At 40.0% G+C, this 14873-nt stretch overlaps 1 protein-coding gene across 9 annotated transcripts in view; it reads left to right on the top strand.

Moving 5' to 3' along the window:
• Positions 1-14873, top strand: part of letm2 (leucine zipper-EF-hand containing transmembrane protein 2) — a 39739-nt gene that overhangs the window by 9265 nt on the left and 15601 nt on the right. For all 9 annotated transcript variants that reach the window (XR_005945672.1, XM_041209916.1, XM_041209911.1 and 6 more), the window contains 3 exons: positions 10375-10810; positions 11267-11410; positions 12024-12161. Coding sequence is in view for 8 of the 9 variants with exons in the window: in XM_041209916.1 (XP_041065850.1) it covers positions 10375-10810; positions 11267-11410; positions 12024-12161 (718 nt within the window). In the remaining variant the exon portion in view is untranslated. The remainder of the gene's footprint in view (positions 1-10374; positions 10811-11266; positions 11411-12023; positions 12162-14873) is intronic.

The following is a 14873-nucleotide window of genomic DNA, read 5'->3' as shown; positions in this document are numbered from 1 at the left end:
AGCTTCTTGAGTGTTGTTGAAACTGCAGTCCTCCTGGCAAGTGGCGAGTATTCCATCACACTTGTGCCTTGTAGATTGTGGACAATCTTAGGGGAGAGAGGAGATGAGTTACTAGTCACCGAATTGCCGGCTTCTAGTCTGTCCTCGTTTACAGGATTTATGTGCCTGGTCCAGTTAAATTTCTGGCCAATATTAACCCTCCCGGTGTTGCTGGTGGGGCATATAGCAATGGGGGTGCCAATGAACATCAAGGAGAGATGGTTGGATTCTCTCTTGTTGGAGATGGTCACTGCCTGGCAATTGTGTGGCATGAATGTTACTCACCACTTAGAAGCCCAATTCTGAATGCTGTCCAGGTTTTGCTATACAAGGGCACAGACTGCTTCAGTATCTGAGTAGTCGTGAATGGTACTGAATGTTGTGTGTTCATCAGTGAACATTCCCACTTCTGACCTTATGGTGGGTAGTGATTAATGAAGCAGCTGATGATAGTTGGGTCTAGGATAGTACTGGCAGTGATTTCCTGGGGCTGAGATGATTGGCCTTTAACAACCACAACCATCTTCCTTTGTGCTAGGTATGGAGAATTTTCCCCCGTTGGTGCCTCATTTTTAGATTTGCTGACACTGCTCCTGGCATCCACTTGTGCACTCCTCGTTGAACCAGGGTTGATCTCCTGGCTTGATGGTAATTGTCAAGTGAGTAATTTGTGGGCCATGAGATTATAGATTGTGCTGGAATATAATTCTGCTGCTGATGGTGGCGCATAGTACCTCAGGGATGCTCCGTTTTGAGCTGCTAGATCTGTTCTCAAGTGATCTTTTTATGATGGTGTTAGTTGATGGATAAATATTGACTAAGTCACTGGAAGAGCTCCCTTTCTCTTCAATTACCAACTATCTGAGATTGCAGCAAGGCCTTGGTTTCAAGTTTCAACTGAGACATGGCACCTCTGACAGTGCAGCACTCCCTCAGAACTACACTGTACTGTCAACTGAGATTACTTAAGTCACTGGAGTGAATTTTGATCCTCGTTTGGCACTCTTCAACCTCCTGACTACCAAACTCATTTGCTTCACTGTGGGGAAGGCTCAGCTAGGAAGGAAGGAAGTCACTCAAGTCTAAATCATTCACATTTGGCTATTCATCTGCTTGTCTGTTAAGTTGGAGCAGAAATAAGTATACATGGAGCTATAACTTCAAATTTATAGTTCAGTACAAGATGAGAGGAGAGGTTGGCTTTAACAAGTCCAGAGAATATTTCATAAAAGCAAATATTTCCCATTGTAGTATTTGTTAGTACTTTTGGAGGATTGTAGATCTTGGTTTGGTACTCATCAGTGTTTAGGGTCATCTTCCTGCCAATAATCAATATTCAAATGATCCAGCCTATTTATGGAACAGGTTTGATACAGAACAAATTTCTGTGCTGAAGATTGAGATCAGGTTGGCTCCATTGAGACATTCAAACAGTGAAAACAGCTTCAAAGATTTTCACTCATTAGGCAGCTTCATATACTAACTGCATGTCACCTGAACATTTCTGCGGAATATTATTTTCTCTCTTTTCCTTTGTTGCAGTAAGCTAAATATTCCAGGTTTCCTTAGGAGAAAGCCCCAACCTTTAATACATAGCAACTTGACAAATAGCTCTAACTCTGCAGCTGAATCCCTGATCTACGAAGTTGCGAATGCTGTAACAGAAAGGTGGCAATTGGATTGTTACAGTAGCAATCAGTTGGGACATTATACTGTAGTTAGTTACCAGTCACTCAGTTCAAAAGCCAGTTATCTGTTAGATTTTTTTTTACAGTATTGCATGTCTTCTCAATATGTGGGCAATGTTGGAAAAGTTGCATTCGTTGCTATCCAATTTGCCCTGATTGTGAAAGGCCTTCTCTGAATCACTGCAGTCTGTGTTGTGATGGTGCCCTAATAGTGCTGTTTGTTAGGGAAGGGATGGTGATTTTAAGTCCAAGTCAGGGTAATGTACAACGTGGCAATTGTATCCACAACTTTGTCATTCTTGTCCTTCTCGACGTGATTGCAGGAACAGAATGTTCTGTTGAAGAAACTTGCTGAGGTTACTAAAATGCGTTCTTTACATCCTATATACTACAGGCACATTGCACCAGGGATGGAGAGTTTGAAAATTGAGGCCAATGTTCTGTCCTGGATGGTGCTGATTTTCTTAGGTATTATGGCTGAATCCATCCAGATGAGCAATGAGTATTCTGTCACACTCCTAACTTGAACTTCAAAGACATGGAGAAGCTTTGAAGAATCTGGAGGCGAGCCACTTGTCACAGAATTACTAATCTCTGTCCAGATTATACTGCAGGAAAATGGGGAGATGGTGGTGTAGTGGTAATGTCACTGGACTAGTGATCCAGAGGTCCAGGCTAATGCTCTGGGGGACATGGGTTTAAATCCCATCATGGCAGTTGGTGGAATTTAAGAGGGGAGAGTGTGAGAGTGCCCTCGGACAGGCAGTCAGCAGCACCTTGAACTTAACATCACCGGAGAAACTTAAGTTCATTGGTTGGTGAGAAACTGCTGTTAGCTACTTAATGATACTCCCTGAGAATTAGAAAAGCACATTCTTTTTAAAAGAAGAGGCTACTTATATTTGTAAGAAACACAAGCAATAGGGAAATAAAGTTAATTTGAGGCCAGGTAAAATAAGGTTGCCATAACTAAACTAAAGTAAAATAAAGTTAACACAAGGGAAGTAAATTGAAGCCATGGCAGGACTGCTCAGTTGTGTGTCCTGTAACAAGTGGGAAGTTGTGAATGCTACCAGTATCCTAGATGACCACATATGCAGGAAGTGTCACCAGCTGCAGAACCATGAGCTCGAGAGGCAGCTGGAGTCACTGTGGTGCATTCCCGAGGCTGAGAGCTATGTGGATAGCATGATCACGGAGGTGGTCACACTGCACTTAGGAGCCTGGAGGCAAAAAGGGTATAAGTGACCACCAGGCAGTCCCAAGAAAATTGGGCAGGTAGTACAGGAGTCCTCTCTGGTCCCGCTCAACCATCGTTTTTCCATTTTTAATACAGATGAGGGCGCTGGCTCCTCAGAGGAGTGCAGTCGGTGCCAAATTTGCTGTACAGGATGGGAGAAAGAAGGGGAGAAGAGCAATATGGGGTTCATTCGTTAGGGGAACTAGCGTTTCTGTGGCTGTAGATGTGACTCCAGGATGATATGTTGCTTCCCTGGTACCAGGGTCAAGGATGTCACAGAGCAGCTGCAGGACATTCTTCTGGGGGAGGGTGATCAGCCAGAGGTCATAGTCCACATTGGTACCAATGACTTGGGTAGGAAAGGGGATGAGGTCCTGAAAGCAGACTTTAGGGAGCTCGGAAGGAGATTGAAAAGCAGGACCACTAAAGCAATAATCTCATAATTACTGCCAGTCCCACGTGTAAGCGAATATCGAGACAGGAGAATTGAGTGAATAAACATGTGGCTGGAAAGCTGGTGTAGGAGGGAGGACATCAGATTTCTGAGGCATTGGTACGGATTCTGGTTAAGATGGGACCTGTACAAGCTGGGTGGTCTACCCCTGAACAGGACTGGGACGAATATCCTCACAGGAAGATTTACTAGTGCTGTTAGCGGGCAGGTTGTTTAGACTAGGTTGGTAGGGGGATGGGAACCTGAGGGCAAATTCAGAATAGAGAATGGGAGATGGAGAATTAGTGAGTGACTCTGAAAGACAGAAGCAGCATAGGTTAAAAAGTGTACAGCACAGGAACTTGGCAGTATTAAAAGCTTCATATGTAAATGCAAGGAGCATAATAAATAAAGTTGATGAGCTGAGAGCACAGATAGACACATGGCAGCACGATATCATTGCTATACCAGAAACTTGGCCTAAGGAGGGGCAAAAATGGCAGTTCAGCATCGCTGGATATTGAGTTTTCAGGCAGGATTGGGAGGGGGATAAAAAAAGGTGGGGGTGAAGCATCTTTAGATAAAGAATCAATTACAGCTGTGTGGAGGAATGAAACTAAATGAAGCATCAAATGAGGTCATATGGGTGGAGCTCAGAAATAAAAAAGGGGCAGCCACACTGCTAGGACTGTACTTTAGAACCCCAAATAGTAGAAGAGAGTTAGAAGAGCAAATATGTAGACAGATTTGAGTGCAAAAGCAATAGGACAGTAACCGCTGGGGACTTGAGCTACCCTAATATCATTTGGAATACGAACAGTGTGAAGGGCACAGAAGGTGCAAAATTCTTGAACTGCATTCGAGAGAACTTTTTTAGCCAGCATGTAACAAGCCCAATTCTATATTTAGTCTGAGGAAAGTAAGCTGGGCAAGTGGATGAAGTTGCAGTGGGGGACCGTTTTGGAGATCGTGACCATAATATAGTTAGATTGAGCATCTTTATGGAAAAGGACAAAGATAGAACAGGAGAAAGTTCTAATTTGGGGAAAAACAAATTTTACAAAGCTGAGAGGTGAGCTGGCAAGAGTGGACTAGAAACAGCTATTCGAAGGAAAAACTGTGTCAAATCAGTGGGAGACATTCAAAGGCAAGATTCTACAGGCACAGTGTAGAATGTCCCCACAAAGAAAAAGGGTGGTACTGCCAAATCTAGAATCCCCTGGTTACCCAGAAGCATACAGGGTAAGATAAAGCAGAAAAAGAAAGCTTGTGACAGTCACAAAAGACTTAGCACTGTAGAAAGCCTCAAGGATATAGAAAGTCCAGGGGTGAAGTAAAAATGGAAATTAGGAAAGCACAGAGGATACAAAAAACTATTGGCAAGTAAAATCAAAGAAAATCCAAAGATGTTTTACCAGTACATTAAGAGCAAGAGAATAACTAAGGAAATGGTAGAGACATACATGGTAACTTGTGGGTTGATGTAAAAACATGTTGGCTGATGCAGAGTATGTGGGCAGGGTTCTCAATGAGTACTTTGTCTCTGTTTTCACTAAGGAGAGGGATGATGCAGACATTCTAGTTAAAGAGGAGGAGTGTGAAATATTACATACAATAAGTATAGTGAGGGAGCAAGTACTGGAGGGACTGGCATCCTTGAAGGTGGATAAATCACCAGGGGCAGATGGATTGTATCCCAGGCTGTTCAAGGAAACCAGGGAAGAAACAGCGGATGATCTGAGGATCATTCTCCAATCCTCACTAGATACAGGCAATGTCCAGAGGATTAGAGGTTTGCAAAAATTGTACCATTATTTAAAAAGGGTTTGAGGGATAGGCCAGAAAATTATAGGCCCGTCAGTCTGACTTCGGTGATGGTCAAACTATTGGAAACAATTCTGAGAGGCAAGATAAACAGTCATTCAGAAAGGCACGGATTAATCAGGGATAGTCAGCATGGTTTTGTTCGGGGAAGATCATGTCTTACTAACTTAATATAATTTTTTGAGGAAATAACAAGGAGTAGATGTTGTCTACATGGATTTCTGTAAGGAATTTGACGAGGTTCCACATGGCAGACTGGTCAGGAAAGTGAGATCTCATGGGACACAGGGGAAGGTGGCAGGTTGGATCCAAAATTGGCTCAGTGACAGGAAACAAAGAATAATGGTTGATGGATATTTTTGCAAATGGAAAATGATTTCCAGTGGTGTTCCACAGGGCTCAGTGTTGGGGTCCTTGCTGTTTCTTGTATATGTTATTGATTTAGACTTAAATGTAGGAGGCATGCTTGGGAAATTTGCAGGTGACACAAAAATTGGCCGTGTAGTTGATAGTGAAGAGGATAGCTGTTGAGTCCAGAATGATATCAAGGGTTTGGTTGAGTGGGCAGAGAAGTGGTAAATGGAATTCAATCTGGAAAAGTGTGAGGTAATGCAATTGGGGAAGGCAAGCAAAGCAAGGGAATACTCAATAAATGGGAAGTTTATTGACAGGGTTTGAAGAAGTGAGAATCCTTGGAGTGCATGTCCACAGGTCCTTGAAAGTGCCAGGACAAGTGGACAAGATGGTCAAGAAAACAGATGGAATGCTTTCCTTGATTGGGCAAGGTATTGAATACAAAAGCAGGGATGTACTAATGGAATTGTACAAAATGTTGGTTAGGCCACAGTTGGAATTTTGTTTATAGTTCTGGTCACCACATTATAGGAAGGACATAATTGCTTTAGAGAGAGTGCAGGGGAGATTTACAACAATGTTGCCAGGGCTTGAAAATTGCAGCTATGATGAGAGTTTGGATAAGCTAGGGGTGTTTTCCTTAGAACAGAGGAGGTGACGGGGTGACCTAATTGAGGTGTATAAAATTATGAGGGCCCTAGATAGTGTAGACAAAAAAGACTTGTTTTCCCTAGCTGATGGTCAATTATCATGGGGCATGGATTTATGGTGATTGGTAGAAAGATTAGAGCAGACATGAGGAAATCTTTTCACCCAGAGGGTGGTGGGCAACTGGAATTCATTGCCTCAGTTGGTGATTGAGGCTGAAATGCTCAACTCATTGAAAATGTACCTGGATCTGCATGTGAAGTGCTGTAACCTGAAAGGCTACAGTCCAGGTGCTGGAAAGTGGGATTAAAATGAACGGCTAATTTTTTTTCTCTTTTGGGCTGGCGCAGACACGATGGGCTGAATAGCCTCTTTCTGCACTGTAACTTTTCTATGGTTCTATGATTCTATGGGGAGGCGGAGTAGCTGCATGTTTTTCAAGATAACAATGACAGGAGAAAAAAGCTACAAAAATAGAATTCATATGGATAGCAATAGAAGATCAATTACACTAAGAGGTGTAGTCTACAGACCACCTGATGGTGGAAGAAAGGTGGAGGAAGAAATATGAGACAAATTAGGGAATTGAGTAAAAAAAATAGAATAATCATGTGGGGGTTCAACTATCCAGAAATTAATCGGACAGATGAGTAATAATGGGGATAAGTGAATGAAGTTCCTACAATGTATACAGAAGTCCTTTCTAACCCAAAATGTAAACAAGAGAATTTGCTCTTGGGTCTGGTGATGAGCAATGATCCAGAACAAATGAGAGAAGTAAACGTAGGGGAATATCGAGGTTATCATAGTACAATATACTATAAGGTAATGATGAAACCATCATAAACACGATGAAAACCAAGTTAATAGATTGCTGCAAAGTTGAGTTTGAAGGGCTGAGATTTCAACTTGAGAAAATAAAATGGGCAACTATATTGGTAAACAGTGATGTAGAACAACAATGGTGGACACTTAAAACAGGAAAAATATATTCCGCTAAAAGGAATGAACAAATTTAACATTAGTGGGACTTCATGATGAATAAAGACATAAGGGAACAACTGAGGATTAGGAAAGAGACATACATTAAGAAGAGGAATGCATGTTAAGAGAAAATATGAAAAAGATTAGGTGCGAAGTCAAAAATTCACAAGGCAAAAAGGAGATATGAAATTAATTTGTCAAGCAACATAAAACAAAATAGTGAAATGTTTTACAACACATCAATAAACAAAAGAAGGTTGTTATGGGAATAGGACCATTAAGGAATAGATAGGATTATCACAGGTAATGATAGAGAGATGACAGAAATATTAGATAATTACTTTTCTTCAGTATTTACCATGGAGTCAGAACAGGTTGACATGACATTAAATGTTGAGATGAGTAATGAGCTAAGCGTGTTTGAAATAATAAAAAAGGGGATCGTTGAATAAACTAAAACTCAAAGGGAAAAAAGGCTCTGGTCCAGATGGATTGTATCCACATATTTTAAAAGAATGTATGGAGAGATAGCAAAGATATTACTATCCATATTTAATAATTAATTAGAAAAAGATCTGATGCTAGAAGGCAGGCAGATAATGCAATTCCTAGATTTACAAAAGGGGAGAGAACATGTCCAGGGAATTATAGACTAGTTAGCTTAATATCATTGGTAGGAAAAATAATGGAATCCTCATTGAAGCAGAGGATAGAAGAACATCAAGAAATGAGAAATATAATAATTAAGAGTCAGCATGGATTTCAAAAGGGAAAATCTTCCTTGACCAAGCTCATTGCATTTTTTGAGAAGGTAACAGAGGAGTAGTCAATGATAATGCACTCGATGTAATTTATCTGGATTTTCAAAAAGCCTTCGATAAGGTGCCCAATAACAGACTAATAAATAAGGTCAGAAAATGTGGAGTCAGGGGACAACTGTCAGGATGGATTATGAGCTAGCTTCAAGACCAAAATCAGAGAGTGGGAATAAAGGGTAGTTATTCAAAGCATCACAAGTGATGTTCCACAAGAATCAGTGCTGGGTCCTCTGCTGTTCACAATTTACTTCAACGATTTGGTCTTTGAAATCAAAAACACATTTTCTCAATTTGGGGATGACACCAAATTGGAAGGGATAGCCAATACTGAGGAGGACTGCAATAAATTACTGGACGACATGAGTAAACTTGCAAAATGGACAAATAATTGGCAAATTAAGTTCAGTACCGATAAATGTGAGGTACTACATTTTGGCAGGCTTGGCCTAAATAGCCAAGTGGTTATGGTACTGGGTTTGTAACCCCAAGATCAAGAGTTCAAATCTCACAATGGCAAACTATGAAACAATGTAACTTCATGTGAAACAGATGGAAACGGGTTTGTACTCGAAAGAGTTACAGGGTTTGTAACCCCAAGATCAAGAGTTCAAATCTCACAATGGCAAACTATGAAACAATGTAACTTCATCTGAATAGGAACAGATGGAAACCTGTTTGTACTCGAAAGAGTTACATTTTGCCAGAATGTGGAGGTGACTTATAACTTGGAAAGTTCAAGTCTTGTTGGGGAGAGGAAGGAAGGGATTTCAGACAAATGCACCAATTACCAAAAGTTGGCCCACAGGTCATAAGAAATGCAAACCATACACTATACTTTATTTCTAGAGGGATAGAATTGAAAAGTAGGGAAGTTCTGCGAAACTTGCATCGAAGTTCAGTTCTGGTTATAAAAAGGATGTAGAGGAACTGGAGAGGGTGCAGAGAAGAGGTACAAGAATGATACCAGAAATGCATGAATATCCATATCAGGAAAGGATTGACAGAATGGATCTCTTCTCCATTGACAAAAGCCTGAGAGGTAACCGAATAGAGGTCTTTAAAATTCTGAAAGATTTTGACAGAGTGGATACAGAGAGTATGTTCCCTCTTGTGGGGGAGAGCTTAACTAAAGTTCGTCAATATAAGATAGTCACCAACATTTCCAATAGGGAATCCAACAAAGAAACTTCTTTACCGAATGAATGGTAAGAAGTTGTAAGTCGCTCTTACAGGGAGTGGTTGAAGTGAATAGTATAAGGGGAAACTAGACAAGCATATGAAGGAGAAGGGAATAGAGGGTTATTATCGTAGCTTCAGATGAGAAAAGATGGGAGGAGACTTGAGTGGAGCATAAACATTGGCATGGACAGGCTGTGCCGAATGGCCTGTTTCTATGCCGTTTTACCTCCATAAAATTCCTATGGTATTGTCTTGGGTCTGTAATGACAGTCATATCTGTGTGGGCAAGTGTTGGTTTGAATCCTGTAAATGGCTGACCAATTAATGTAGTGAGATACAGGTGTTAATGTCCTTTGTTTCAGTTTATCTTTGAAGAGCTTTAACTTGTATAAATTTGAAACCTAACTTCTCTGAGTTGGAAATCAGGCTGGGACTATAATGGAAAGGATGTGTCAGTGACCCCAGGGTTGCAAACTGCCAAATTAGATTAATCAGAGATTGTATTTCAAAATTCAGTTGTAAATTCAGAATTAGGAGAAGCATCTTGTTCAACATTTCGAGGAGAAGAGGAAAATCTGTAGTGAGTGCAAATCTCTCCTTTGTTTAATACTGTTCATTCATCCAGTTAATTTAATAAATCTGGATATATAGGTGATGGTGACAGGAAATCCTGTCGCAACACATGTACGCAGCAAATTAAAACACAATAAAGTTCACTGTTTCAAGCTGTTAGAATTTGTTACATTGACCTACCTGTTGGGCAAGTATAGATAGCAGAGTGACTTCCATAATTAGAATTCTCTTTCAAAAACAGTGATACAAACAAATTTATCATTAATTTCAATATTTTTATTTACCTTTCTTGCCCATTTCTGAAGTTCTGAATATTTTGATTTATGGGAATTATTTACCTGAATTGGTTATTTAAAATAAAGAAACCTTGCCACTGATGTCAGTTTAAAATGTATTCTAAGGAAAGTATTGTTGTGTAATTGAACTTGTACAGGGTTTGGAGACTGCATTCCCCTCCCTGTTTCTGAATGGGAGGGGTGGTAGTGAACATAAAAAGTGTTCTCAAAATACATGAAATCTTTTTCTTTGTTGAAATGTCACTGTTGGTGAGATACGTTTTTAATTTCAAAATGTAATGCTTTATTTTTCAAACAGAAGAACATGCTGTTTCACATACAGCAATTTATGGACTTCAGTGATGGTTCTCCATGTGCGTGATTTTCATTCAAACAGACTATATCTGAAAGATAAAGGACTTGGGAGAGTCTGTCCTCTTCTCTTCTGCAATTTACCCCACGTGCACACCTCTTTAATACCTGTGTGCAAATTCTACCTGTCAGTTCGGTGGCTTCAAGGGAATAAAGTATCTTTGAATAAAAACAAGCACATACCAGATCCTGAGGCAGAAGATTCACTTTCCCGAACAACTGAAAAGGTTGTTGTGAAGAAAACTTGGAAGCATAAAATTATCAGTGAACTAAAACACTACTACAACGGATTCCGATTACTTTGGATTGACACAAAGGTGGCAGCAAGGATACTTTCAAGGTTATTGTATGGATACCAGCTCACCCGTAGAGAGAGACGGAGGGTAGGTAGGAGCTCATAGCTACAATTCATTTCTCAAAGGTGAACAATATAATATTGCGTTATAATCAGTTTATCATGGAGAAATACATGTTTTCTAAATATCCTTCCACTTTTTCCTCTCCGTTCTGAAGTAGTGACTCCAGAACTACAGTGTCTGCCATCTTTCAGTATCTCATTTGGGTAATTGTTCTGCATGTGTGAGCTGAGAGAGTGGCGAGTCCTACTCTACCTTCCTCATTTTATTCTGACTTTTAAGGTCATTTTGGTTCCAGCACATGATAGTTTTCATATTTTTTTAATGTTTTAAGCTGTTACTAACTGGTTGCAGTTCATTGAATTTAATCATATTAAAACTGCCTTTACAAAGGTTCTACATTTTCCAACTTTGTTTCAAATCTAAACCATACATTAGTTGCTGCGGTACTTATGCATTTTTGTCTTGTGTAAACTGTTCCAGCTCATACGAACATGTGTTGACCTCTTCCGCCTGGTTCCCTTTATGATCTTTCTGATTGTACCGTTTATGGAGTTCCTGCTGCCTGTCGTTTTAAAATTGTTCCCTGGGATGTTACCATCTACGTTTGAGACAAAACTGACAAAGGTTAGTGGGAATTTTTTTTATACAGGCTTGTGATTTGATGGAATATTTTTAGTTGTAATGACAAGATGAGAGATTTCAGTCCTGTGGGAAGGATGCTTGGCAGAGAGAGGGGCCGGAAAGCAGAGTGTGGAAGAGGTAACAGTTAAAAGGTTATCTTTGGGTTACAGTATTAATGCTGAGCAAAATTTTTGTTTTCTGAAGTATCAGGCACTAAGAACAGGCTTAGGAGAAATGTTGGTCTTATTTCATCCTTTCCATTTGACTGCCTGCCATATTCCCACGTGAGTAAGGTTGATTCAAGAACTATTCAGCATAATTCAGTCAAACTGAGAAAGGCACTTGTGTGGTGACATCCACAGTGATAGCTGCTTTGTTCAAAGAAAACTTACAAAATTTATAATAATAAATGTATTTGATTGATGCCTAAACAAGAAGAATACACCTAGCTGGTGTTGAGAATGACAAGGAATTACAATATTCGGAGAAGGCTGTGCTTTTTAATATACAATGACAAGTTGCCAATAAGAGCATTGATGTGAAATGTCTAAAACTGCCGTTCCCTAACTGCAAGAATTTTTGTCCAACTGGGTTTGGTAATTTGTTTGTTTTCTAGGAAGAAAATCAGAAAAATAAACTGGCAGCAAAACTTGAGCTTGCAAAATTTCTCCAGGAAACTATTGCAGAAATGGCTAAAAGGAATAAAGCAGAAAGTGGAGAAGCTACCAAACTGTTTTCTTCCTATGTACAGAAGGTTTGCTTCAAGCATTCATTTAGATCTTGTGTTGTTAAGTAATTGCCAGATACTTCCCCTAAGGGGGCTGATATGACCATCACAAAGCAACTTGTGGGTCTTATAGTGGCTGGTTAAATGGAGTCTTTGGCAGAGGATTGTCTATGTCCTCGGGGGAAACTCAAACCCAAATTATTTAATGATACTTTGAGAGATAAACACTAACTTTAAGTACACACTAACTTTTTTCTTGTCTTGAAGGGTTGTCTCATGAGTGCCTTAACACTGACCCCTGGGGGAATACCACTACAGACCTTCCTCCAGTCCAAAAAACAACTCTCCACCATGAAACAAAAACAAAAAATGCTGGAAAAATTCAGCAGGTCTGACAGATCTGTGGAGACAAAGACAGAGTTAACGTTTTGAGTCCGTATTAACTCTGTCTTTCTCTCCACAGATGCTGTCAGACCTGCTGAGTTTTTCCAGCATTTTTTGTTTTTGTTTCAGATTTCCAGCGTCCGCAGTATTTTGCCTTTATCGCGAAACTTTATTTCCTGAAACTCGGCCAATTTTGTATCTGCTACTACTGTCCCTTTTATTCCTTGGGCTCTAACTTTGACAAGTCTGCTATCTAGCACTTTATCAAATGCCTTTTGGAAGTCCACCTACATCACATCAACCACGTTCCCCTCATCAACCCTCTCTGTCATTTCATGAAAAAACTCAAGCAAGTTAGTTAAATATGATTTGCCCTTAACTAGTCCATGCCAGCTTTCCTTAATTAATCTACATTTGTCCAAGTGACTGGAAATGGAAAAATAGCATAATGACTTGGTTTCTCTCTACTTCAAAAAGACTTTTCATGAAATTCCATGCAACAGGCTATTCATTAACTTCACAAAGAATTCAGGGTAAACCTTGGCAATGAATAGAAACCATTTGAAGGGTAGAAAATAATGATTCTTTGGTAAATGAGTTTCATTGGAATAGCTAAAGGGGTAAGTACCAAATACAGTGCCTCAGGGTTTAGTGCTGATCCACTGCTGCTGGTTATTTACATGCAAGACCTTGATGCAGAACTAAATACAAAGTGGTCAAATGTGGAGATGATATTGAGCGAGAGGCAATGGACTCAAAGGTAGCTGAGGAAACGTGGATGAGTTGGACAAGCAAGCTCACGGAAAGAACGGTGGGAGTTCAAGTTGAATGCAGAAAGAGAAGTAAACGACAAGTATTCCTCACTCATGACATAACATTGAGGCTGAATTTGAAAGAATTCTATGAGTGTCAGCAGACTCAGCATTCAACATAGAATTAAGGAAACAAACAGCACCAAAGGAGGCCATTCATCCCATGCTAGTCCTTGGAAAGAGCAGCTGTACTTATTCCCACATTTTGTCCCTAACCCTCTTAAGTTCTTCATTTTCCAGTAGCTGTTCAACTCCCTTTTAAAATTATTTATAGAATCAGTTTCCTTTCCAGGAAGAGCATTCCAGTTCCTAACAACTCTTTAAGATCTTCTGTTTCAAGAAAAACAGTCCTAAATTTTTCCAACCTCTTCTCATAACAAAATTTCCTCATCCCTGGCTCTCCTAGTAAACCTGCTTTGTAGCCTAAAGCCTTTACATTTTCCTGCTTCCCAGAACTGCCCACAATACTCTGAGGGCTAACCAATGATTGACCAAGCTCTAGCATGGTCGCTTTGTTTATAAATGGAGGAATTGAATATAAAAGTACAAGTAACCTATATGCTTTTTTAACCATCTTATCAACTTGCAGTGTTACCTTTTAAAGATTTGGGTATATGAGCAGTAAGATCTCTCTACTCATCTGGGTTTTTCAAAAATCATACCATTTTTAATATACTGTCTTTCCATGTTAGTCCTCCTGAAGTGCACCATTTCACATTTTTCTGCATTGAACTCCATGTGCCATACTTCTGCACGTTTCCTTTCTATGTCATCCTGAAGCCTATAAATATCCTCATCACTGTTGATTTAGTTTGCCAGGTTTTACATAATCTGTGAACTTAATAATGCTGCTCCCTACACCCAAGTCTGGGTCTTTTATGAAAAATTTCAGTGGACTTAACACTACCATTGTGAAACTGTGAATACCTCCCAGCCTGAAAAACATCTATCCATCATCACCCTGTGCTTCCAGTGACTGAGCCAATTACATTACAGTGGCAGAATGATACAAAGTTGGGTGTGTGAGCGATTATTTTTCAGACTGGGAGTATCTCAGGGTTGATACTAAGACCACTGCTTTTTTTGGATATATATTAATGACCTAGACTTGTGCGTACAGGGCACAATTTCAAAATTTACAGATGAAACAAACTGGAAGTTCTTTTTTATTTGTATAGCTGGAAAAGTAGTTACATTACATGTCAAGGTCAGCAATCCATTCTACAGCTTCAGCTGTTGCAGTGTGAATGGCTTTGATACCTCTCAGGGCAGAAGTTCAATATGTGGCGATGATCTGACTGTGATAGCCATAGTCACAATTTAAGTTGTTGCTCATGTTTCATGAAGCAAATGGCCACATCTTTCCTGGTCCTCAAGCAGTTGAGAGTTGTCCAGATTTTCCACGGAAGGTTGAAACCTGGGACTTCATTACTAGGGTCAGTTAGTTGTTTGTGGCTTGTGATGTTTGCAGTCAGCTTGGAGGTGTGGGCTGTCATCAGTTTGAAGGATGTGGAATGTGTTGTAAAAGGGATTTCAGATGTGG

The sequence above is a fragment of the Carcharodon carcharias genome, chromosome 17 (assembly GCF_017639515.1).
Source record: "Carcharodon carcharias isolate sCarCar2 chromosome 17, sCarCar2.pri, whole genome shotgun sequence".
NCBI classification, from domain to species: Eukaryota; Metazoa; Chordata; class Chondrichthyes; order Lamniformes; family Lamnidae; genus Carcharodon; species Carcharodon carcharias.
The sequence above is the reverse complement of the archived record's forward strand: the minus strand, read 5'-3'. Positions and strand labels throughout refer to the sequence as shown.